Source organism: Hyperoodon ampullatus (genome assembly GCF_949752795.1).
Source record: "Hyperoodon ampullatus genome assembly, chromosome: 7".
Classification (NCBI taxonomy): Eukaryota; Metazoa; Chordata; class Mammalia; order Artiodactyla; family Ziphiidae; genus Hyperoodon; species Hyperoodon ampullatus.
This window is the reverse complement of record NC_136920.1, coordinates 5,159,981-5,183,262: the sequence shown is the minus strand read 5'-3', so window position 1 is coordinate 5,183,262 and position 23,282 is coordinate 5,159,981. Positions and strand designations below refer to the sequence as shown.

Below are 23,282 nucleotides of genomic sequence, written 5' to 3'. Positions count from 1 at the left end.
GGGCCAGGGGAGAAAGCGGGGACTTTGTCCTGGGCTTGGCAGGAGGCAGCCGGCCCACCCGGGAGGCGGCGGCAGGAGGCACCCCTGTGCCTTTAGAAATCGGTCACTGGGCCTTTATGCAACACGTCCTTGGGGAGTGAAAAGAGCCCAGGATTCAGAGCCGGAGTTCCTGCTCTGCCAGCATCTGCCAGGCCGTGACCACAAGGCTAGGCCATCAGCTCTTGGAGCCATGATTTTCTCATCCATAAAATGGGCTGACGTCGGTGGCGGGGTGCTGTCCACTGGGAACTGCTTGCCCCGGCCCCACTCGGGGTGGGGCTGCACGGGGACAGGAGACAGAGGGAGCTGCCTCTTTCCTGACCTGGGCAGACCAGGGCAGTGGCAGGGCTTGGGAGGGCACGGCAGGCACCTTAAGGACGGGCCGTGGGGCTCCCCTGGGGCCGCTGCTTCTGTTGGGACCGGACGCTGGTTTGGGCAGTGCTGTGAAGCAGGAAGGTGATGTCTTGGGCGGAGCGTGGATTCGGGTGCACCTCACCGTAAGCACGCCTGCACTTCCTTTCCGAGTTAAGGTGCTTTGGGTGCAGGTATCAAGGGATGTGGGAACAGATGTATATATATGTATGACTGATTCACTTTGTTATAAAACAGAAACTAATAAAAAAAAAAAAAAGAAACCCAGCCGAGGAGCTGAAGCAGGGGAGGGCAGGAGGCGGGGTGTCGAGGAGTCCTTAGGTGGGATGGGCAGGCCAGGTTCAGGGACGGCCCCAGCCTCATGCCAGCTCCCCCGAGGGCTCTGTGGCCGCCTGTCTGGCCTGCCTGCGTCCCCCTCTCTGGGCAGCTCTTGGCCCCCTCCCCTGCGTGCACCAGTCGCTGTCTTCCCACCACGGAGCTCCATCCCCTAGCGGGGGAAGTCTGGTGGCCCGGCATGGGTCAGGGGCCCGCCTCAGCTCCACTTCACCGCGTCCAGGGTCCTACAGAGCCGACTTAGTGCCGGGCCTGGGGGGCAGGGGGTCCTGCCACAGCTGTGACAGCCAAACTTCCAGCGGGGCTGGTCCGGGCCTGGCTTCTGACATGGGCCCTGGAAAGCCTGAGCTTGGCCGTGCAGCCTTCCCTGGGTGACCCGCAGGCCCTTCGGGCCCTCATCCCATTTCTGAGATGTCCCCTGAGTGGGGACCTGACTGTAAGACACGGTGGCCCCAGCCACTCGGCCCTGGCTCTCTGGCGGGTCTCTGGTCCCCTTGCCGGGGCGGGTGGAGGATGCCCACCTCCAGGCCCCAGGCTGCCCCAGCCTCAGCGTGAGGCGTGACCAGTGCTCTCCCCTCCTTCCTTCCAGAAGCCCCCCAGCGCCCACGCCATGAAGGAGGAGGCCTTTCTGCGACGACGCTTCTCACTGTGTCCGCCCTCCTCCACCCCTCAGAAAGTCGACCCCCGGAAACTCAGCCGCAACCTGCTCTTGGGTGGAGAGAATGAGCTCGACCCTCTGGGTCCAGGTCAGCGTCCACACGGGAACCCGGTCACCTGGCACGTGGGCCACGGGTGGGGACAGCTGCCGAGCCTGGGCCCTCCTCGGCTTCGAAGCCCAGCTGTGTGGCCTCGGGCAGGTCCCTTTCCCTCTCTGTGCTGTCCGGGTTGGGGAGGGAGGGCGTTGGCCTTGCTGTGCTCACACCCCAGCCCCTGGTGCCTCCAGGGCAGGATGGTTCTCCCCTAGTCATTGCTTCTCCACTTCCTGCAGGGACCTGTCAATAAACCACCAGCCACAGGGAGCGGGCGGGAGTGGCCGTCAGGCGGCCTCAGGCCTCCTCTGAGACCATTTCCCTCTTCTTCCTGCCCGTGAACCTGAGCTTTAGAAACCCGCTTCAAAACAAACAGAGCTCTATGGAATCTAAAAAAAAAAAAAAAAAAAAAGGTTTTGAAGAACCTAGGGGCAGGACAGGAATAAAGACACAGACATAGAGAATGGACTTGAGGACACGGGGAGGGGGAAGGGTAAGCTGGGACGAAGTGAGAGAGTGGCATGGGCGTATAAACACTACCAAACGTAAACTAGATAGCTAGTGGGAAGCAGCCGCATAGCACAGGGAGGTCAGCTCGGTGCTTTGTGACCACCTAGAGGGGTGGGATAGGGAGGGTGGGAGGGAGACGCAAGAGGGAAGAGATATGGGGATGTATGTATATGTATAGCTGATTCACTTTGTGATACAGCAGAAATTAATACACCATTGTAAAGCAATTATACTCCAATAACGATGTTTAAAAAAAAAAAATGGAGCCGGGCCGGGCAACCGCTCCCCCCCGGGGTCAAATCTAGACACCTCACGCCCCCTCCCCCTCCCCTCACGTAAGCTGGAGAGGAAGCCTGCTGGGAGGGGCACCTCCCTCCGAGAGCCCAGCACTGGGGAGCAATGGAATTCCAGCCAGCGGATTTGGGGCGTGGGGGGAAGCCAGGCGAGGTCTGGGTACCCTGAACTGAAAACAGGGGGCCTGTCTTACAGACCCCAGAGGGTGTGCCACAGCCGCGCCCAGGGCACCCGGGCTTCTCCCAGCGGTGACACCCCCTCATGACACTGGCTGGTGCTGGTTAGCTCTCTGGTCCCGCAGCCACCGCCTGGGCTGGCTTCCTGCCCCACCCAGGCCACCCGGGCCGGTGCCCTGCCTCGCCTGCCACACACTGGGCAGCGGTGGAGGGGCTGCCCGGCAGCCATGCCCCGGTCCTCATGCCGGCCACTCTCTTGCAGGGAAGGACATGGAGCCCAACAGCCCATCGCCGCCCAGGGATGAAGGGCCCCTGACCCCAGGCTCTGCCACGAAGGTGCCACCGGTAGGAGCCCGGCTGTGGGAGGACCCAAGGCAGGGAGCCTGCCCTGGGGACGATGGGAAGTGGCTGGAGGGAGGGGACAGCAGGGCCGCAGGCCGAACCCACCATTCCCAGCCCTTGGCTCTGAATCAGGGAGGCTGCTGGAGCCGGGGACGGAGTCACAGAGCTTGTGAGTTATCAAAGCCACCTTCTTGAGTAACACAGGTCGGGGATGCAGGGCCCGGAGAAGGCTGGGGCTGCCAGGGGGCCTCAGGGAGAGAAAATCATGGTAAAAGGAGGCCCCGGGCTCTTCTGTCGTAGGGAACCCACCCAGGTATGAGCGCATCCTCCCTCTGCCTTTGTCTGTGCTGTGCCCTCCATCCGTGCACCCTCTACAGGGCAACGCTGAGTTCCGGGAAAGGGCACGCACACACACAGATACACACACAAATGCACATACAGATACACATACACAGATACACACAAATGCACATACAGACACACAAATGCACATACAGATACACACACAGATATACATACACACAGATGTACACACACACACAAATGCACGTACAGACACACACACAGGTACACATACACAGATACACATACACACATACACAACACAAATGCACAGACACACACAGATGTACACACACACAAATGCACATACAGACACACACAGGTACACATACACAGATACACATACACCCATAGATACACAACACAAATGCACAGACACACACACAGATGTACACACACACAAATGCACATACAGACACACACAGATACACATACTCACACAGATACACATACACACATAGATACACACAAATGCACATACAGACACAGAGATACAGATACACACACACATAAATGCACATACAGATACACACAGAGGCACACATACATACACAGTTACACACACACAGATGCACACAGCTGTACACACACACAAATACACATACAGATACACAGATACACACAGATGCACACAGCTATACACACACAGATACACACACAAATGCACATACAGATACACACAGTTGCACAACATACATGCACACACAGATGCACACACATACATGGACACACGCATAACACAGAGAGATGCACATGCACACACAGATACACATACACAGATACACATACACACAGATGCACACATATACACACAGATACACACAGATACACAGGTGCACACAGCTATACACACACAGATACACACACAAATGCACATACAGATACACAGATACACAAACAGATGCACAACATACATGCACACACAGATGCACACACATACATGGACACACACATAACACAGATGCACATACACACAGATGCACACATATACACATACACAGATACACATACACACAGATGCACACATATACGCACAGATACACACACACACACACATCCCACGTGCTCCCCAGCCCAGCGCCTCTCAGCTGGGGCCCAGCGGTGCACCTCCAGGCAGAAGCTCTGGTCCAGGGAGGGTGTGGGGCCCCAGGCACAGGTGCTGGGTTGTAGACACGCCCTTCCTTCCCCCCCACCCCGAGGGCCTCAGCAGGGAAGCCACGGCCCCCGGATTGGAGGCCCCTGTTCTGGCGGTGCGACTGGGGGGCTGGGGGCACATAGAGGCCAGCTCTCCTCACCCTGGCTGCCCCGTGAGACCCAGAGTGACAACTGCCTGGCTCCTCTGGGACCCCACGCCCTCCTCTGTCAAACAAGGAGTGTGTGGTGGTCCTCATGGTCTTCCCTGTGTCCACTTCCGGCCAGGAAGAAACCAGCCCTTTCGTGGGTCCCCCCTCAGCCAGCGTTTCCCCCCCTCGGTCCCCAGGGCTGCCGGCTGCTGGGAGTGCAGTTGGAGCGCCTGCATTTGTGTGTGTGGAATTTTTTTAATTAAAATTTTTTTTTAGATTACAGTAAAATACACATAACAAAATTTACCATCCTAACCATTTTTAAGTCTACAGTTTAAGTACATTCACATTATTATGTCACCATCACCACCATCCATCCCGAGAACTTTTTCATCTTATAAAACTGACAATCTGTCCCCATTAAACGCTCACTTCCCACCCCTTCCCCAGCTCTGGGCCCCGCCGTCCTACTTTCTGTCTCTATCAGTGGGATGACTCTAGGGACCTCCTATGAGTGGAATCACATATTATTTGTCCTTTTGTGTCTGGCTTGTTTCACTTACTATAATATCCTCATGTTCATCCAGGTTGTAGCTGGGTCAGAATTTTCTTCCTTTTTAAGGCTGAATAATATTCCATTGTGTGGCTGGACCATACTTTGTTTATCCAGTCATCTGTCTACGGCCACATTTATTTTTTTGAGACAGATTTATTTCATGAAAACATGGTTCTTCCTTCTACAACCCAATAAAACATTAAACCCAATAAAACCACATCAAATGTTATCAGGAACACTCGGTTCAAATTTCAGATTTCACCCATTCAGAAATGATGTCTGGGCATCCTCTCTGGGCAAGGCCCACACCACTGTAGGTGCTGGGGATGGAGTCGTTGGATAAAACAAAGTCCCTCTCTCCTGGAGCTTATGCTCTAGAGGGAAGACAGGCACCAGACAAAACAAGTAAAGTCTAGAACATGTCAGAGGCTGAGGGAGGAAAGAAAGGACAGCTCTGGACACCCTAGGTTCTTTTTTTTTTTTAACAATTTTTTAAAATGTATTTATTTATTTATTTTTGGCTGCATTGGGTCTTTGTTGCAGCGAGTGGGCTTTCTCTGGTTGCGGCGAGCAGGGGCTACTTTTCATTGCGGTGCGTGGGCTTCTCACTGCAGTGGCTTCTCTTGTTGTGGAGCACGGGCTCTAGGTGCACGGGCTTCAGTAGCTGTGGCGCACGGGCTTAGTTGCTCCGCGGCATGTGGGATCTTCCCAGACCAGGGCTCGAACCCGTGTCCCCTACACTGGCAGGCGGTTTCTTAACCACTGTGCCACCAGGGAAACCCACCCCCCAGACTGTTAAGAGCGACTTGAGACTGTTCTAAAAGGCACAGCTTGGGGAAAGATACAAACTCTAATATATATATGATAAATATAAAGTATTTAATATATTAATATTAGATATCATAGACAATATAATATAGCATAATACAGTATAATATCACGTATAGTAACATATCAGATATGTAATATACAAGCAGTTCTTTATGTATATACACACATATGTGTATACATATTATATAGTTTTTCCATGAGATAAAAATCAAATAACACAAAATTAACCATTTTTGATGAACAATTCAGTGACATTGACTGCATTCACAATATTGTGCAGCCACCACCTCTGTCTGGTTTCCATGACCCCAAGCAGACGCCCTCTTAGCAGTCATCCCTGCAGCCAGCACTGTGCTTTCCCTCTCTACGGATTTGCCTATTCTGGAGATTTCATATCAACGGAGCCATGCATGTGTGGGGTTTTGTGCCGGGCTTCTCTCCCTGAGCCCCATCCAGGCTGTGGCAGGTGTCAGTGCCCCTGGATGGATGGACCACAGTCGGCTGGTCCACTCATCAGTGGGGGGGCATTTGGGCCGTTTCCACTTCTCCGCTGTTGGGAACAGAGCTGCTACGAACACGCATGTACAAGTATCTGAGTCCCTGTTTTCAGTTGTTTGGGTTTATATCTCAGAGTGGAATTGCTGGGCCATCATGGTAACTCTGTGGCAAGATGGAATTCTAGAAAATTCTGTAGTTAACTTTTGGGGGAAGTGCTGAACTGTTTTCCACAGTGGCTGCCCGTTTTACTTTACAGCCCCACTGGCAAAGAGTAAGGGTTCCCGTTTCTCACATCCTCAACAACACTTGTTTCTGTTCTTTTTTAAACCCAGTAGGTGTGAAGTGATGTCTCACTGTGGGTTTTTTTTTTTTTTTTTTTTTTTTTTGCGGTACGCGGGCCTCTCACTGTTGTGGCCTCTCCCGTTGCGGAGCACAGGCTCCAGACGCGCAGGCTCAGCAGCCATGGCTCACGGGCCCAGCCGCTCCGCGGCATGTGGGATCTTCCCGGACCGGAGCACGAACCCATGTCCCCTGCATCGGCAGGCGGACCCTCAACCACTGCGCCACCAGGGAAGCCCCCTAAATCACTTTTTTAAAGGAATTTTTACGTTTTTGGTCCGACTCCCGCGTTCATGGTTCTGAGCAGTGTGTCTCACTCCTGGGGGTGCTGCATTATCGCCCTGCTGTGCCTTGAGGTTCAGTGGCCCTCGGGAACGAGCAGGAGGGTCTGGTGGGCCTGGGCGGGGTCCCTAGCATGGCTCTAGGATGGAGGAGTAGGGGCACTGTCTGCAGTGACCCGGCCCAGTGGGCCTTGGGGGGCCCAGGAGCAGAGGGTCGCAGGGCACAGACGCCCCATCCCGTCCACCCCCCAGCTCCGCTGTCCCCAATTGCACCTCTCTCTTCCTCTGTTGCCCCAAACAAGCTCCTTTCAGCCGCATCTGGTGGAAAGCTGGGCGGCAGGGAATTGGCAGAGGGTTCACTCACTCATTCCTTCATTCATCCATTCATCCAAGATGCTTACCGAGCTCCCAGCTGCTGGTGCCAAGGGGATGCTGGGATGAAGCCAAGCCCAGTGGAGCTCTCGACAGTAAGCAGAAACGTCTGTGTGGCTATAATTGCAGGAGATGCTCAGCCGGCCAGGGGTGGCTGGTGTCATCAGGGTCTGATGCCAGCAGGGTGGGCAGAGCCGTCTTCCTCCCGGGGAAGCAGCTCGGCGGGGCCTGAGGAAGGAGCAGCGGTTGCTCAGCAGCAGGGAAGAGCATTCAGGCTGGGGGAACAGCATGTGCTAAGGAAGCTGGGGCACCAGGCACAAGAATCCCAGCTCCCCAGGAGCTGGAGGGTCAGCCCAGCCCCCACAGGCCTGTCACTCGGCTCCGTCTCACCACTCCTGCTTCAACACAGAGGGTGCTTCTAGAGCAGAGTCCCCCAGGCGCCTCGTCCCACGTCCCTGTCTTCCTGGCATCCCGAATGTCCTCACGTGTCTCAGAGAGTGCACTCAGAGTGAGACTGCCCGCGTGCAGCCCCAGCTCGGCCCCTCGCGAGCTGTGTGACCTCTGGCAGGTTCTCAGCCTCTCTGGGCCACAGCCTCCTCACCTGCAGGGCGTGGGTAGTAAGAATGACCGAAGCTGCGGTGGTTCCCGTGCACACACGTGCTCTCCAACCCCCTCTCCCACCCCCTGTTCCCTGGGGGTGGCCTGTCGCTCTGTTCTAACCCCAGCACCCGAGGCCATGCCTGGCACGTAGTGCCGTGGGGACAGCCGGTCCCCGGGACGGTTCCGGCCGCGGCCCTGCCCCTGGCTCTGCAGCCTCGGGGGTCACTGCACCTCTCTGTGCCTCAGTTTACTCATCCATCGGATGGGGGTAGTCACGGGGCCCGCCTCCTGGGTGGTCGTGAGAAGTAGGTGAGCAAAGGCAGTAAAGACCTGAGAGGACCTGGCAGTGGCGGAGCGGTCAAGAGCGTTGCCAGGGCTGCTCACCTCGTCAGGGAGGGAGCCGAGGGCCGTTGGCCTCTGGTCCTCCGGGCCTCCCTCCCTTGCCTGGAGGCCCGGGGTGGAGGCACTCAGCCCACAGGACGAGCAGGGCAGGCAAATTTCTGCAAAGGACCAGAAAGGGAACGTTTTAAGCTCGGCGGCCACACGAGCTCTGTCGCAAGAGCTTGCCGCGGCCGTTAGAGCCAATGCATCCACGACAGCAGGCCAACAATGGGCGCGTCCGGTGGGCACGTCCGGTGGCCACGATAACCTAATTGGTGGATGCGGAAATCTGAATTTCATCATTTTCACATCTCACATTGATTTTTTCCCCCCCATCCCCTTAAAAAGGTAAAACCCGGGACTTCCCTCGTGGTCCAGTGGTTAGGACTCTGGGCTTCCACTGCAGGGGGCGTGAGTTCAATCCCTGGTCCGGGAACTAAGATCCCACAAGCCGCGCAGCATGGCCAAAACAAACAAACCAACTGTAAACCCTATTCTGGGCTCGCAAGCTCCACAGAAGCAGGCCCATAGCCTTTAGGCCTGGCTTTTTCTCCCTACTCCCCAACCCCGGCTGCCGTTTACCCGTCTGTTAAAGGACCGAGGCCCCATCCGCTCCCAGATCCCTGGATGCAGCTGCCCGGTGGGCCTGGCCGGCTGCGCCTCCTCCCTGCAAGTGTCGGGAGCTCTGGAGAGGGCCTGGGCGTTGCCCCACCCAGCAGCTGCTGTCAGGGCACTAGGGATGGGGGTCCCCACTGCACACGTGCGCCCTCCCTGACCAGAGGCTGGGCGCCAGGTGGTGGCTAAGATGGATGCCTGCTGGGCATCACGGGGAGGGTCATTGCCATGCGCCCAGTGCAGGCCCCCAGGGAGGGGGTCCGCCGCAGACACGCCCCCGGTGACCCACCCCAGCTCGTGTTCACGTGCCCACCCCCTGAGGCCTGTTCATCCCCCCCGGGGCAGGGAGGGGGAGGGACGCCTTTCTCCCACCTCCTGCTTCCTGCGCCCCAGCACCACCCCTCACCGCCGAACACCTGCCCTCTTCTCCCCTCCCTCCAGCAACTTGAGTCTCTCTTGCAGGCAGAATACAGGCTGTGCAATGGGTCCGACAGGGAATGTGTGTCCCCGACAGCCAAGGTCACCAAGAAGGAAGCTCTCAAGGTGGGCCCAGGCCTGGGGAGGGGGCACGGTGTGTCGTTTGTTGGATGAATGGGCACCCCAGCCAGTGAGGCCACACCTCCACCCCAGCCTGCCAAAGGGAGGGGGACAGACTGCACCCTGGCCACCTCCACACCCCCTCTTCCTGTCCTCTCCCGGCCCCCCTCTTCGTCCCCTGGCTAGACGGTGGAGGCCCTCGCGAGTAGAAGGCCCCCCCGGGGAGGGCCAGCCCAGGGCCTTCTCCCCTGACCCACCTGCGGGTGCCCTGGGCCCAGGCACAGAAGGAGAGCTACCGCCAGGAGAAGAAGCGCGCCACCAAGCAGCTGCTCAGCGCCCTGACAGACCCCAGCGTAGTCATCATGGCCGACAGCCTGAAGGTGAGCACGTGTGCGTTCCAGCATTGGCCAGGCTCCCTCGGGAGGCCTCCCCCAGGGACAGTGCAGGGTCACCAGCCACTCGGGAGACAGTTAGGCATGCTGGCTGCTGCAAATTGTATGTGTCCTGGGGCTGCCCTGACAAATGACCACAAGCTGGTGGCTCATAACAACCAAAGATGATTCCCAGGTCCAGAGGCCAAAGTCCAAAATCAAGGTCCTGGCAAGGCCAGGCTCCTTCTCAAGGCTCTAAAGGAGGGTTCTTCCTGCCTCTCCCAGCTTCTGGGGAACCCGGGCATCCCTGGACTTGTGGCCGCGTCCCCCCAGCCTCTGCCTCTGTGGTCACCTGGCCTCTTCCTGTGCCTGTGTGTCCTCTCCTCCTCTTATAAGGACACGGTCATTGGACCAGGGCCCACCCTGCTCCAGTGCAGCCTCATCTTCACTTGGTCACATCTGCAGAAACCCTATTTCTAATTAAGGTGGGGGGCCCTGACCTGCTGCCGGGGGTCCCAGAGTGCCCATAGAGCCCCCTGCTGGGATACAGGAGGGAGGTGAAACTCGGGCTTTGGAAGAAAGGACCAGGGTTGGGGTCAGAGGCCTGTGTTCAGACCTCACTGAGGCAGCGAGAGATTCCCTCAGCTCCCAAGCTTCGGTTTTGTCCCTCCGTACAGAGAGGGTAAAGCTGCCGAATCCCAGGGCTGCCACGAGGGGCAGAGGAGACAAGGGGACCAGGGAGCCTGGGCGTCTACAGAGCCCTGGGCCCGCGTGGCTCCTTTTTTCTGCTCCACAAAATTATGAATAAAAAATTAAGTATGAAAGTGAATATTTAGAATGAGAAAAGAAATGATCACAGGTTTCAAAATCACAAAGTTGACAATTGCAATAGTCACATCCGATTGCCAGTTCCCCCCAGGGCCCTGGCAGGGCCTTGAACTTGAGCTCCGTGGCCTTCACCAGTAAATCTGGCTACAGCATCTTCCTTTGGATTCACCATCATTCAGAGTTCCCGTTAAATCCTAAAAGAGAACTCTGCCCGGAGCCCAAAGCTCTGTGTATCTGCCCCTCCCCCAGCCGTCCAGATGCCCCTGGGTCCCGGGCAGGCATGGACGGCAGTGCCCCTCCCCCCAGATCCGCGGGACCCTGAAGAGTTGGACCAAACTGTGGTGCGTGCTGAAGCCGGGAGTGCTGCTCATCTACAAGACGCCCAAGGTGGGCCAGTGGGTGGGCACGGTCCTGCTGCACTGCTGCGAGCTCATTGAGAGGCCCTCGAAGAAGGACGGCTTCTGCTTCAAGCTCTTCCACCCACTGGACCAGTCCGTCTGGGCCGTGAAGGTACCGCAGTGCGAGCCCTGGGGCTCGGGAGGGCCAGGCAAGGAGAGACCCCCCTGGGGCAGGTGGCTGTGTGGGAGAAGAGCACAGACGGGCAGTCAGGAGGCTTATCCTGGGGCCCCAGCGGCACGGAGTCCAGAAATGGGCTGACAGTTCCAAGGGTTAAGTCACTCAGTGGCCAGGGGATCAGATGTGGTCACTGGCCTTCAATGTGGAACACATGTGGAGGTTGGGGGCGCTCAGGGCCTGGGGGCCCCATGGGATGAGATCACACCTTGAGCCGTGTCCAGAGGCTGAGGGACACAGCCATGTGAGGGCAGCTGCTCTGAACCCAGACCTCACCCTCATAACCTGGGGGCTGCCCAGCCCAGGACCAAAGGGGGTCAGGTTGCCAAGTGAAATCCTGAATACCCAGTTAAATTTGGATTTCAGAGGAAGATCAAAAAGTTTTTTTAGGGACTTTCCTGGTGGTCCAGTGGTAAAGAATCTGCCTTCCAATGCAGGGGACGCAGGTTGAATCCCTGGTCGGGGAACTAAGATCCCCCGTGCCGCAGGGCAACCAAGCCCGCGCGCCACAACTACTGAGCTCACGTGCCTCAACTAGAGAGCCCCCATGCCACAAACTACAGAGCCCACGCACCCTGGAGCCTGCGCGCCACAACTACAGAGCCCACGTGCTCTGGAGCCTGTGCGCCACAACTAGAGAAGAGAAAACCCACATGCCACAACTAGAGAGAAGCCCGCGCGCTGCAATGAAAGATCCCGCACGCCTCAACGAAGATCCTGCATGCCACAACTAAGACCCGACGCAACCAAAAATAAATTAAAATAAATAAATAATAAATACATCTTTTTAAAAAAAAAGTTTATTTAGGATAAGTATGTCCCAAAAAGAAACGAAATTGAGTTATTTGTAGTGAGGTGGATGGACCTAGAGACTATCATACAGAGTGAAGTAAGTCAGAAAGAGAAAAACAAATACTGTATACTAACACATATATATGGAATCTAAGAAAAAAAAAAACTATGTCCCCAATATTTCATGGGGTGTACTTATACTATATATGTAATTTTTCTGAGATTCAGATTTAACTGGGTGTCCTGGATCTGCACGTGCTGATTCTGGCCACCCTAAAGTGGGGGGCTCAGAGCTGGAAAGCCAAGGGTGGGACCACCAGCTAAGAAGGGGGACCGAGCACCCCACCCGTTCACCTCTCTTGCTGCCTGCCACGTCTGCGTGGCCAGGTGCCTGACCCTGCCTAGGGGTCCTGAGGCCCCAGAAGCGTCCACGCCTGTCTGAGTGTGGGTCCACATGACCGCACGACCTGTGTTTCCACCCATCCCCGGCCCATCCCTCGGGTGACGCCGGGTCTCTGCCTCTCCAGGGCCCCAAAGGTGAGAGCGTGGGCTCCATCACACAGCCCCTCCCCAGCAGCTACCTGATCTTCAGGGCCGCCTCCGAGTCGGACGGTGAGTACCTGCCTGCCCTGCTGGTCTCCACGGTGACCCCACCTGAAGCACCCCTCCCCTTGGCGGGATTTAGGCCGGGTGTATGGGACCCCGGTTCGGACCCCTCCACCGCCATCCAAGGAGGCAGCCTGGTGTCAGGGGACGAGCCCGCCATTCACCAGCCCCCTCTCTGGAGCCTCAGTCTTCCCCATGGGCAAAAGATGAACAGTAGCACTATCTCCCCAGTTGCTATGCGAATCTGATGACCTTATTTAAAAGCAACCAGATAACAGTTACTGGGTGCCAAGCACGTGCCAGGCACCACTGAATCAGCAGATGCTACCGTTACCGTCCACGTCTGACACATGCGGAGACAGGTTGGGTGAACTGCAGGTGAGAAAGTGCTGGAGCCGGGGACGAAGCCAGGTTCCCAAATCAGCGCACGTGTTTGGAGCGCCCTCTAGTGGCTGCCGCGAGTAAACGCGGCTCCCCCCCCCCACCCCCCCACCCCCCCACCCCCCACACACACACCGCCCCATCGCCGAGCCCTGAGGGCCGGCGCCTCCCAGGGATCTGGTGTAAGACTCCCACCCCACCAGCGGTCCAGGGCAAGCAAGGCCCTGCCCGAAGCAGCCTGGCCTGACCACTGGGCTCCGGCCCTCCTGGCTGGGAGTCTGGGGCAGGCGGCCGTCCCTAAGGTGCCACACCACCCCCTGGTGGCCAGACGCCGCATCCACGCTCCAGGGGGCCGTCCTGAGTCCCTTGAATGCCACTCTCATTTCCCCAGCCCCCCACTCGGTGCCAGGCTCCTCGTGGGCCCTGGGATGGGCTGGGCAGCTAGTGCTCCCATGGAGCCTGCAATCTAGTGCGGGAGAACACCAGCAAACCAGCAGACAAGGCCGACTGGGCTGAAGCAGGAGCTGAGTCCCTGATGGGGTCGGGGGCCATGGTCAGGGAGGAAGGGCATCCACAGCCCCTGTGGGTATCAGGGTGGGCTTCCTGGAGGAGGAGGAGGAATGGGCTCGAAGGATGCATGCTATTCAGGATGTCTAGTCCCTTGTGGCAACCACAAAAATCGCACGTCAGGGCCCAGGCCCCACTCAGCAGGCGTGGGTTTCCCAGCTCTCGCCTGCGGGTTCTGCTCCCATGAGCTCCCCACCTTCCACCGCCATGACCTTTCAGCCCTGGCTGAAAGTTGGAAGGTTGGTATCCAACCAAGCCTGCAGTGAAACCCCCCCAGGAAGCCGGGTGTCCTCCTGAGAACCAGGAGCCACCATCCCTGCAAGCCCCTCCTCCTCGGTCCCCAGCACGCCCCTCCCAACGCCAGGCCCCAGGGATGCACCACAGGGAGTTAGGGAAGGAAACTTTCTGTCTCCAAGAGGATGACACTTTGAAGGCTTGGAGAAGGAAAGAGCCGAGTTCAAGGTCCTTTGATCCCAGGTCCAGCCCGCGGGCGGCCTCTACCAGAAGGGCCGCAGGGGGCTGAGGACAAGGGCTGGGGGCTGGAGGCGGCTGCCTCTGTCCACCCCACCCTGACTCCCCGCCCACCTGGCCCTCCCCTCCTCTCGGAGCTGTTCCAGCACCAGGGGCTGCCTCTCTGCAGCCTTGGCTCAGCAGCCCCTTTCCCAGCCTGCCAGCCCCCCTCCTGCCCTGTGCTCCGGGCCAGGAAAGCCCTCAACGCAGAGACCCCCTCCTGCCCCGACCTGTGGGGGCCAGTTTCCATCAGGGAGGGTCCTCGCCCTGACGCCACAGGTGGGAGCTCGCAGGGCCTCTGGGTGCAGAGTGGCCTGAGCTTGCTACGCGTATGACCTTGAGGGGGTCGCTTACCCATCCTGGCCTTAGCCCTTGTCTGTGACATAGGTGACTGACAGTGTGCTGGGAGTGGGGGGTCCGGTGGGGGGCTCCTTGTTGAGGAACGGAGGGATGGGGGCGGGCAGGCTCCCTGGCAGAGGAGAAGGAGGCTCCCCAGTGTGCAGTGGGTGCCTCCCCAGCTGGGGGCTGCTCATCGCCCCTGACCCCCACCCCCCAACTACAGGCCGCTGCTGGCTGGACGCCCTGGAGCTGGCACTGCGCTGCTCCAGCCTCCTGCGACTCAGCACGTGCCGGCAGGGCCGCGACGGGGAAACCGGGTCCTCGCCAGACGCATCACCCTCCTCGCTCTGCGGGCTGCCCCCCTCGGCCACCGTCCACGACCAGGACCTGTTCCCGTGAGCAGGGGCGTGGCGGGCAGGGACCAGCCCCTCCCGGGAGCCTGCTGGGGACTCCTGGGCCCGGGCTCTCCCCGGCACCACCGCACGGGGTCTCATCGTACGTGGGGAGGGGATGGGGGACAAATGCCGCCGAGGTCTGGCTGCCCAAACCCCAGGCCAGGAGGCAGGCCTCCTCCCCTCAAGGTGGACCGGGGAGCCTCAGGGTGTTCACCTGTGAACTGGGACTTACAGTGTCAAATGCCCATCGCTGAGGCTTTTCAACACAGGGATGGGGCTGAGGCGCCCGGCAGCGAGGGGTGCCCCGGGTGAGGGTACTGGGGGGTGTGCCCAGAGGTGGGCGTGCCTGGGCCTCACCTGTGACCAGCGACCCACGGGCGCTGCCACCTTCCAGACTGAACGGGTCCTCCCTGGAGAACGATGCTTTCTCAGACAAGTCAGAGAGAGAGAACGCCGAGGACTCGGATAAGGAGACCCAGGAAGGCAGGCGGAAGGCCGAGAGCGGGAGCGAGCAGCCGGAGGCCCCGGGGCGCCCCGCGCGCAGAGGGACCACGTACGTGGTACAGGAACACGAGGACCTGGGGGAGGTGAGAGCCCGCCCTGCCTGGAGCTCGGGCGCCGCCCAGCACCCACCCCGCATCCCTGAAGCCATGGAGGCGACGCCTGGCCCTCCCCGCAGGGAGAGCCCGCAGGGCCTGCTACACCCAGAGGGCCAGGGGCACGGGAAGACCAGGATGGCCGGGACTCAGGGAGAGCCAGGAGGGCCGCGGGGCTCTGGTGAGGGTGCAGGGAGGGCCACAGGGGAAGTTCAGGTGGCGGCCTGCCGGGGTCCAGGTGAGACCTTCAGGAGGTCAGGGGGCAGAGGTGGAGCCTGGGACCTAAGGAGGAGCTGTTGTCTGGACAAAGCTGACGGCGCCCTGGACCCGGGTCGGGGTGGGGAAGGGAGAAGGGGTTCAGGGCGCGTCCAGAGGCAGACGGGCAGGACCCAGCCTGACGGCGATGCCACCCGTGAGACGGGCGCTCTGGAAGAAAGAGCTGGTGGCTGGGGGTGGGACCCGGCTGTGTCCCAGGCTTGGACGTGCAGGGGAGACGCTGCTGCACGGGAGGGTCTGGGGCTCAGGGGAGCATCTAGACATAGGGCTTGGGTGGGTAGCCCAAGGGGCCCAGGGGCCCAGGCACCCCAGCCTTCAGAGACTGAGCACAGACAGGGCTCTGCAGAGGAACCCTGGGAGGCGTGGCAGGGAGGGGAGGGGTGGTCTCAGAGGCAGCTGTGCTGGGAGCTGGAGGAGAGACAGGGTGACACGGGGGGTGGGGGGTGGCCTTCACCGGGGCACTTTTGCCGGAGAAGAGGGGCAGGAGCCAGAGGGAGAGGGTTAGAGGGAGTGCGGGTGGGATGGGGGGCAGGGGATTCCCAGCTGTGGCAGCTGCCATGCGCGCCCCAAAGCTGGCCTGGACATCAAAGCCAGGGAGCCACAGCCTAAAGGGGGTCAGATATGACCGCTGCCTCTGGGGGCTTCCCCTCCCCTCGGTGCCGGGCGAGCTGTCCAAGCGAGTGCCACTAGGCCTCTGCCACAGCTGTGCAGACACAGAGAGGCAGAGTGACGGCCTAAGGTGGCCCATCAGGGTGGTGATGGGCCCTGATGCAGCGCTGGCTGCTGGCACCCCATTCTGCTGCCTCCCTGGGGGGTCAGGGGATGGGGATCCACAGCCAAGTCTAGCCACACCCCAGGTCCGAGGCCCTGGAGCCATAGACCGGGGGGTGGGGAGGGGGATCCATGGGGAGGGGAGAGGGGCTTGGCGTTGGCCCGGGCTGTGGCTTGATGGCACTTCCCGAGAGTGGAGGGTCCCCGACGCACAGCCCTGCCTGGGAGCACCTGCCCCGCCAGCCAGCTGTCTTCAGACAGCTAGATCCCTTTCTGGGATCATTCTGCCCACCTGCGGGTCTGCTGGTTGGTGTGGCCTGGGAGATGGAGCCCCCCACGCCCCCTACCCTGCCCCCTCGGCCCCTGCCCAGACAAAGCCCAAAGCTCCGGGGCTCAGTCTCTCTGTGGCACGTGTTTGGAGCCTCGGTGAGGGTGAGACGTCTCAGGGAAGAGAAGAGGGGTCCAGGGCGGCCCCCTCTAGCCGTGCGATCCTGGACAAGTGGAGACCCCCTTCTGAAGGGGGTGCAGGCCTGAAGCACCTGTGTCACCCCATGAAGACAAGATGGGCTGGGGGTGGGAGGAGGTCTCCTCGAGCATGTGGCATCTGCTGCCACGGCACAGATCATGCAAAGTCCACGGACAGGTGTCGGCAGCCACGGTGGATGTGCACCAACCGCAGGGAGGGCCCAGGCTGGCCAGGGGCAGAGGCAGACGGGAGCCGGCCTGGGCCAGCAGCTGCCCCTTGGGCCCGCTGGAAAATGCAGGGCTCAGGTGGGGCTGGGACAGGCCCGCTGGGTGTGGCGGCCTGGCCAGGGGGTACGCGTGGCCGCCCTACCCCCCATCCCGCCCCCTCCAGGCTCCCCACCCGGCTCTGGCTGCAGCCTGACCGCGGTCCCTCTGCCGGCAGCTGGGCGAGGCATCGCAGGTAGAGACGGTGTCTGACGAGCACAAGAGTCTGATGTGGGTCCTGCTGAAGCAGCTGCGGCCGGGCATGGACCTGTCCCGTGTGGTGCTGCCTACCTTCATCCTGGAGCCCCGCTCCTTCCTCAACAAGCTCTCCGACTACTACTACCACGCCGACCTGCTCTCCAGGTGAGCGACGGGGAGGTGCCCAGAGACACCCCCCAGGCTCCCTCAGCCCCTGCCTGCCCCACAGAGAGTCCTAAGGGTCCCCAGGAAACTGTCCCTGAAGCCCCTGCCTCTAAGGGGCCCGGCTTCCATGGGAGGAGCTGGTGGACAGGGAGGACGGGGCAGCCCCACGTCCGGTCAGGGCCAGCATCCCAGCTGAGCCCAGCACCTTCTGTGCACCCGAGCCCTGGCATTGGCGCCCTCAGGCTGAAGAAGGCCGAGGTTGGAAGGGGGGCTGCAGGCTCAGCAGCCCACGCAGAAGGAGCTGGGTGAGGGCGAGAGCATCCCGGGGGCTTCCTGGAGGCGGCACCCTTCCGGCCTCGAGCCAGCAGCACCCTCTCTGCCCCAGCACTGGAGCCACCCTGACATTTTCCAGTTCCGTGGAAAACCTGATTTCCCGGAGTGGTGGGGGAGGGTGGGAAACTCCTCCTTTTGGGGGGCTGGGCAGCTGGGGAGGGGCCTGGGTTTTCAGCAAGTGGATGGAGGTTGAAACGGAGGGAGAGAGGGCGCCGGGAAAGGGCAGAGGGCGGCCCAGGTCCCCGGATCTGGAGTGAGGGCATCCCCCACCCCGTTGCAGGGCTGCACTGGAGGAGGACGCCTACAGCCGGATCAAGCTTGTGCTGCAATGGTACCTGTCCGGCTTCTACAAGAAGCCCAAGGTGAGAAGCACTGACCGGGGAGGGCGCAACTACAGCCCAGCCCTGCGCCTGGCACCCAACGCCACCCAGAGTCCAAGGCCATCCCCTACCCCGCGTGACCCTGAAGGATCCTGATCATCCCCACAGTGGTCCCAGGTCCTCAGAGATGGGAGACCAAGCCCTGACTTCCCACCCAGGGAAGTGACTGAAATAGCAGGGCTGGAGAATTTCGGCTTTTACTTGAAAGGTCATTAGAAGCCACAGGGGGTTTTAAGTGGGCTGTGCACTGGCTTCCCCTGAGGTCCGGGGAGAGCTTGATGTGGTTAGGGTCTCATGTGCCCCTCAGAGCCAAGAAGTGGACAGGGCACCTCGTAGGCCGTCCCCCCGGAGTGTAAACCAAGGGTAAAGCGTAGTCTCCCCAGAGCAGGAGTGGGGCGCTGTTCCCAGATGCTGGTGGGAAACTAGGCATCCCTTCTAGAGACCTCCTCCCTGCAGGTGCCCGGGGCTGTGGGCAGTAGGCAGCCGCTCTTGTTGTCCCTCGGTCCACACCCCGTCCCAACTGGCATCTGTGCCCCACCCCCAGCTTCTCACACAAGCCTCTTTGTTCACCGCCTGCAGGGGATCAAGAAGCCCTACAACCCCATTCTGGGGGAGACCTTCCGCTGCTGCTGGTTCCACCCCCAGAACCACAGCCACACCTTCTACATAGCTGAGCAGGCAAGGGCCCGGCCACCCTGGGCTGGCTGCTGGGCTCTGCAGCGGACGGGGCCCTGGCAGGGGGCAGGGGGTGTCTGACCCCCAGGCACGTTTCTGGGTGGCTCCACCTTCGACCACTGGAAGAGCTCTGGCCTCACTGCTGCGGCGGGGATTCTCCCAGGAGGCGCAGGCACCATCTCGGCTGTGACAGCAGAAAGTGTTTCCTTAGGGAGGGGGACAGCGCATCCCATTTTCCTGGGGGGCACCCTGGGGGGATGCGGGGATTGCAGTCAGCTCCCCCCGGGCCCCAGGACACAGGCCTGGCTTCGCTGGACGTTGGGGATGAGAGATGGGGACTGCCCTCAACGCCTGCTCCCAGCACTGGGAGGGATGTGGTGGGGGACCGGGCCTGCCTGCTACCGGGGCTGTCGCAGGAGCCACCTCTCCACCCACAGGTGTCCCACCACCCACCCGTGTCCGCCTTCCACGTCAGCAACCGAAAGGACGGTTTCTGCATCAGTGGCAGCATCACAGCCAAGTCCCGGTTCTACGGTGAGGGGGGCTCCCCTGGGCCTCGAGGAAATGGGGGGAGGACTGACCTGCCGGACTCGGTGGTCACCAAGACCTCCCACGGTGGCCATGTTCGTGTCCCTCTCTGCCTCCCCTAGCCAGGGACCACGAGGGGTAAAGTGCTCAGAACCTGGGGTCAGGCAGAGCCCTCCAAAGCCCCCTCCCCCCGGCCTCTCATCCCTCAGCCGTAGAGTTTGCACTGATGCTGGGAGATTACGAGAAAGAACCATATGAAGGTGCCGTCTAGAGCTGGCTGTCCAGTTCAGCACCACTGGCCACATGTGGCTATTTTAATTGATTCAAATGAAATAAAACTTAAAAGGCAGCTCCGCAGTTGCTCTGGCCACCGTGCACATAGCCACATGCTGCATGGGATAGAGCAGTTTTATCATCACAGGACACTCTTATCGGGCAGCACCCCTCCAGAGCCTGGCACCGTGGGTCCATCTGCATTTTTCCGTCCTGTCGACCTTCGTATTGTTCCCACTGGTGGGCAGGTGCTCTGAGTGGCTCTGTGTGCCCAGCAGGCTGCAGAGGGCGTACAGGCTCGGCCCACCTTTCCCACCCCTGTGCTCCCATCACTGACTGTGGCTGTGACGCTCAGCCCTGACCGGGCCGTACCCCCTCTCCGCTGGTGTTTAAAATCAGAGCAGAGGCCCCAGTTTGAAAAGGTTCGAAGCCTCCACCCTAAGAATCCCTGCTTTAGTAAGTGAAATAAACATGAACACGTGGCAACTTAGGTAACTCCTCAGGATGAAAGACTTGTACGACCTGGACGGGGGCCTTTACAGAATCTGAGGCTCAGAGAGGTTAAGCGACCCTTCCACAGTCACACAGCTGGAGGTGCCTGGGACTCTTTCCACCTGTTGGAAGGGAGCTCAGGTCCTGTGACTTGGGGTGGAGGCGGGGGCCCAGGTGCCGAGGATCAGTCTCATCTCACTGGTCCCACTGCCCCGTCTCTGCAGGGAACTCACTGTCAGCTCTGCTGGACGGCAAGGCCACCCTCACCTTCCTGAACCGGGTGGAGGATTACACCCTTACCATGCCCTACGCCCACTGCAAAGGTGAGAGGCCCTGGTACCCCCACCCTGGAGGGCAGAGCCCAGGCCGGCTCCCTCCGGGAGAGCACCCTGGTTCTTGTCTATTTGAAGGTATCTTATTTGACCCTCACTCTTCCATGACTTTTTAGCTGGGTATGGAACTCCAGGCAGATTGTCCTTCTATCCTCTTTGGAAGCTTGTTACCACCTTCTAATTTCCATTGTGGTTGGCGATCAATCAGCTGTTGGCCTGTTTGTGACATGTTCTGCTTTTCTCTGTAGCTGCTTTTAAGATCTTCTCTTGTCTTTGGTTTTCTGCAGTTTCACTGTAGTAGTTCAAGGTTTGGATTTCTTTTTTTTTCCCTCTACAATGTTGTGTTAATTTCTGGTATACAGCAAAGTGATTCAGTTATAGGATTTCTTTTTTATTTTTTAATGAACAGACTTTCTTTTTTACAGTGGTTTTAGGTTTACAAAAATTTTAGTGGAAAGTGCAGAGAGTTCCATATACCCCCCCCCCATCCCAACACACACACACACAGACACACACACACACAACCACACACACACACGGATCCCCTACTGTTAACATCTTGCATTGGTATGCTACCTTTGCTACAATTGGTTAGCTGATATTGACACATTATTATTAACTTAAGTCCATAGTTTACATTAGGGTTCACACTTTGTGTTGTATAATTATATGGATTTGGACAAATGCATGTTTCTACCGTTACAGCATCACAATAGTTTCACCACCCTAAAAAATCTCTCATGGTTAGACGTGAATAGATGAATTCAGCTATTCATCCCTCCCCGCTCCCCTCAACCCCTGGTAACCGCTGATCTTTTAACTGTCTCCATAGTTTTGCTTCTTTTGGAATGTCATAGAGTTGGAATCACAGGGTATGTAGCTTTTTCAAACCTGCGTCTTTGACTAAGCAATATGCATTTAAGATTCCTCCATGCCTTTCGGTGGCTTGACAGCTCTGGATTTCTTTATTTCTTCTATTTGTAAGGGCTTTTGTTTGTTTGAACTTTTTAAGCAGCGATTTCATGGTTTTGATCAAGTGTGGAAGTTTTTAAGCCATTATTTTTTAATACTGCCTCACTCGAATTTCTCAATTTTTTTCTAGAACTTCAGACATTCCGTGCCCTGCATCTGACATCTTTTATGTCTTTGCATTCTAGATAAGTTCTTTAGATCTACCTTTAACTATGATTAACCTAGTATTTAACTCATCCACTGAGTTCAATTTTGAAGTTTTGGATTTTTTCCCCCCTAGAAGTTCTACTTGATTCCACTTCAAACCTGCCTGTTCTTTTTTTTTTTTTTTTTTTTTTTTTTTTTTTTTTGCGGTACGCGGGCCTCTCCCTGCTGTGGCCTCTCCCGTTGCGGAGCACAGGCTCCGGACGCGCAGGCTCAGCGGCCATGGCCCACGGGCCCAGCCGCCCCGCGGCACGTGGGATCTTCCCGGACCGGGGCACGAACCCGTGTCCCCTGCATCGGCAGGCGGACTCTCAACCCCTGCGCCACCAAGGAAGCCCACCTTTACCTTTTTTCCCCTTGCACTGTATTTGTGGAGGGAATAAAGTCATTTTCTTGTGGGGTTTCCTCTAGTCTGGATTTACTGGCTGTGTCTGTGGTGTAGTTGAACGTATTCTCTGTAAACTGGAAGCTGACCTCATCCCTGGAGGTCTGATCACTCTTCAGGCACAGTTTTTCCAAGACGACAGTAGGTGGCTTCCCGTCTTCCTGCCGTGAGGTTCGTGACGTCGGGTTGGCTCCACGTCTGTGATCTTAAGTGACGTGGATTCTCAGCTCCTGGTCCCTCTGACCTGGTGACAGTCCATCGCTCCTTCATCCAGCCAGCAGGCAGCCTCCTGCGAAGAGAAAGTCGCCCTCGCGTACCATGTGCTTACCCGCTAGGCCAGTACCTGTAGGATAAATGCCAGAGTTCTTCAAAATACTCATGAGCTTTCCTTCCCCTGCCCCTGTCTCCTCCAAAGGGGGTCCTTGGTGAGGTCGTTGTTGCTTTGAGTATTATTTGATCAGAACATGCATGATCGACACAGAACATTCCAGCTAGAACTGCTACTGCTGCTCCTTGTGCCATGTTGACCAGCGGGAGCCCGCGGATTGGCCCCTGTGTCCTCTGTACCCAGCCCAAGTGGCCTGCCTCCTTTTGCTGTGACCCCGGGAGACCCTGACGTTTCCTGCTCTAGACCTTGAATCGGGCATTTCTCCTGGGAGACCCAGGTTCCTTCCAGTAGGAAATGGTATTTAGACACCATTGTCTGGAGGCGAGATCTGCTTCCTACGAGTGGTTTGATCATCGTTTCTAGGGCTTTGGCCCAGTGAGCTGAAGATAGAATCTTTTCTTTTTTTTTTTTTAAGATTAGAATAGGTGAGTTCACACTGACATTTCCAATCCAGATTCAAGACGGCGGGTCTTTTTACGCCCCATTCACCTCACATGTGAAATGTCTCCCCCCACGCTGGAAAGCCACTTTCCGTGACCTCACCACGCTCGCTCTTTGTCCTAGCACCACACACAGCACTCAGAGTGACACTCAGCCCCACCACCAACAGGGCGATGGCTGAAGGCAGCGTGGGCTGTGATGTCTGTGCTTCTTGTCCTGAGTAGATCCCTCTGGGATCTGTAAGGTCATCAGATATACCCCTCTGGGATCACGCCCACTCTGGTCTTTTGTTTCATTTCACTCTGGATTTTTACGAATTGTTTTCTTAACTT

General features: G+C 58.3%; 1 protein-coding gene across 1 annotated transcript in view; it reads left to right on the top strand.

Annotated features, from left to right (window-relative positions):
• The first annotated feature begins 998 nt into the window (after positions 1-998).
• The window catches only part of OSBPL5 (oxysterol binding protein like 5), a 30,515-nt gene continuing 8,231 nt past the window's right edge, over positions 999-23,282 (top strand). Inside the window, exons 1-13 of the mRNA XM_079708548.1 lie at positions 999-1,490; positions 2,736-2,818; positions 9,376-9,456; positions 9,729-9,830; positions 10,956-11,159; positions 12,542-12,626; positions 14,641-14,812; positions 15,207-15,399; positions 17,363-17,547; positions 18,161-18,242; positions 18,840-18,938; positions 19,373-19,469; positions 20,453-20,551. Of these exons, the coding sequence (XP_079564674.1) occupies positions 1,355-1,490; positions 2,736-2,818; positions 9,376-9,456; positions 9,729-9,830; positions 10,956-11,159; positions 12,542-12,626; positions 14,641-14,812; positions 15,207-15,399; positions 17,363-17,547; positions 18,161-18,242; positions 18,840-18,938; positions 19,373-19,469; positions 20,453-20,551 (1,618 nt within the window). The 5' untranslated portion in view covers positions 999-1,354. The remainder of the gene's footprint in view (positions 1,491-2,735; positions 2,819-9,375; positions 9,457-9,728; positions 9,831-10,955; positions 11,160-12,541; positions 12,627-14,640; positions 14,813-15,206; positions 15,400-17,362; positions 17,548-18,160; positions 18,243-18,839; positions 18,939-19,372; positions 19,470-20,452; positions 20,552-23,282) is intronic.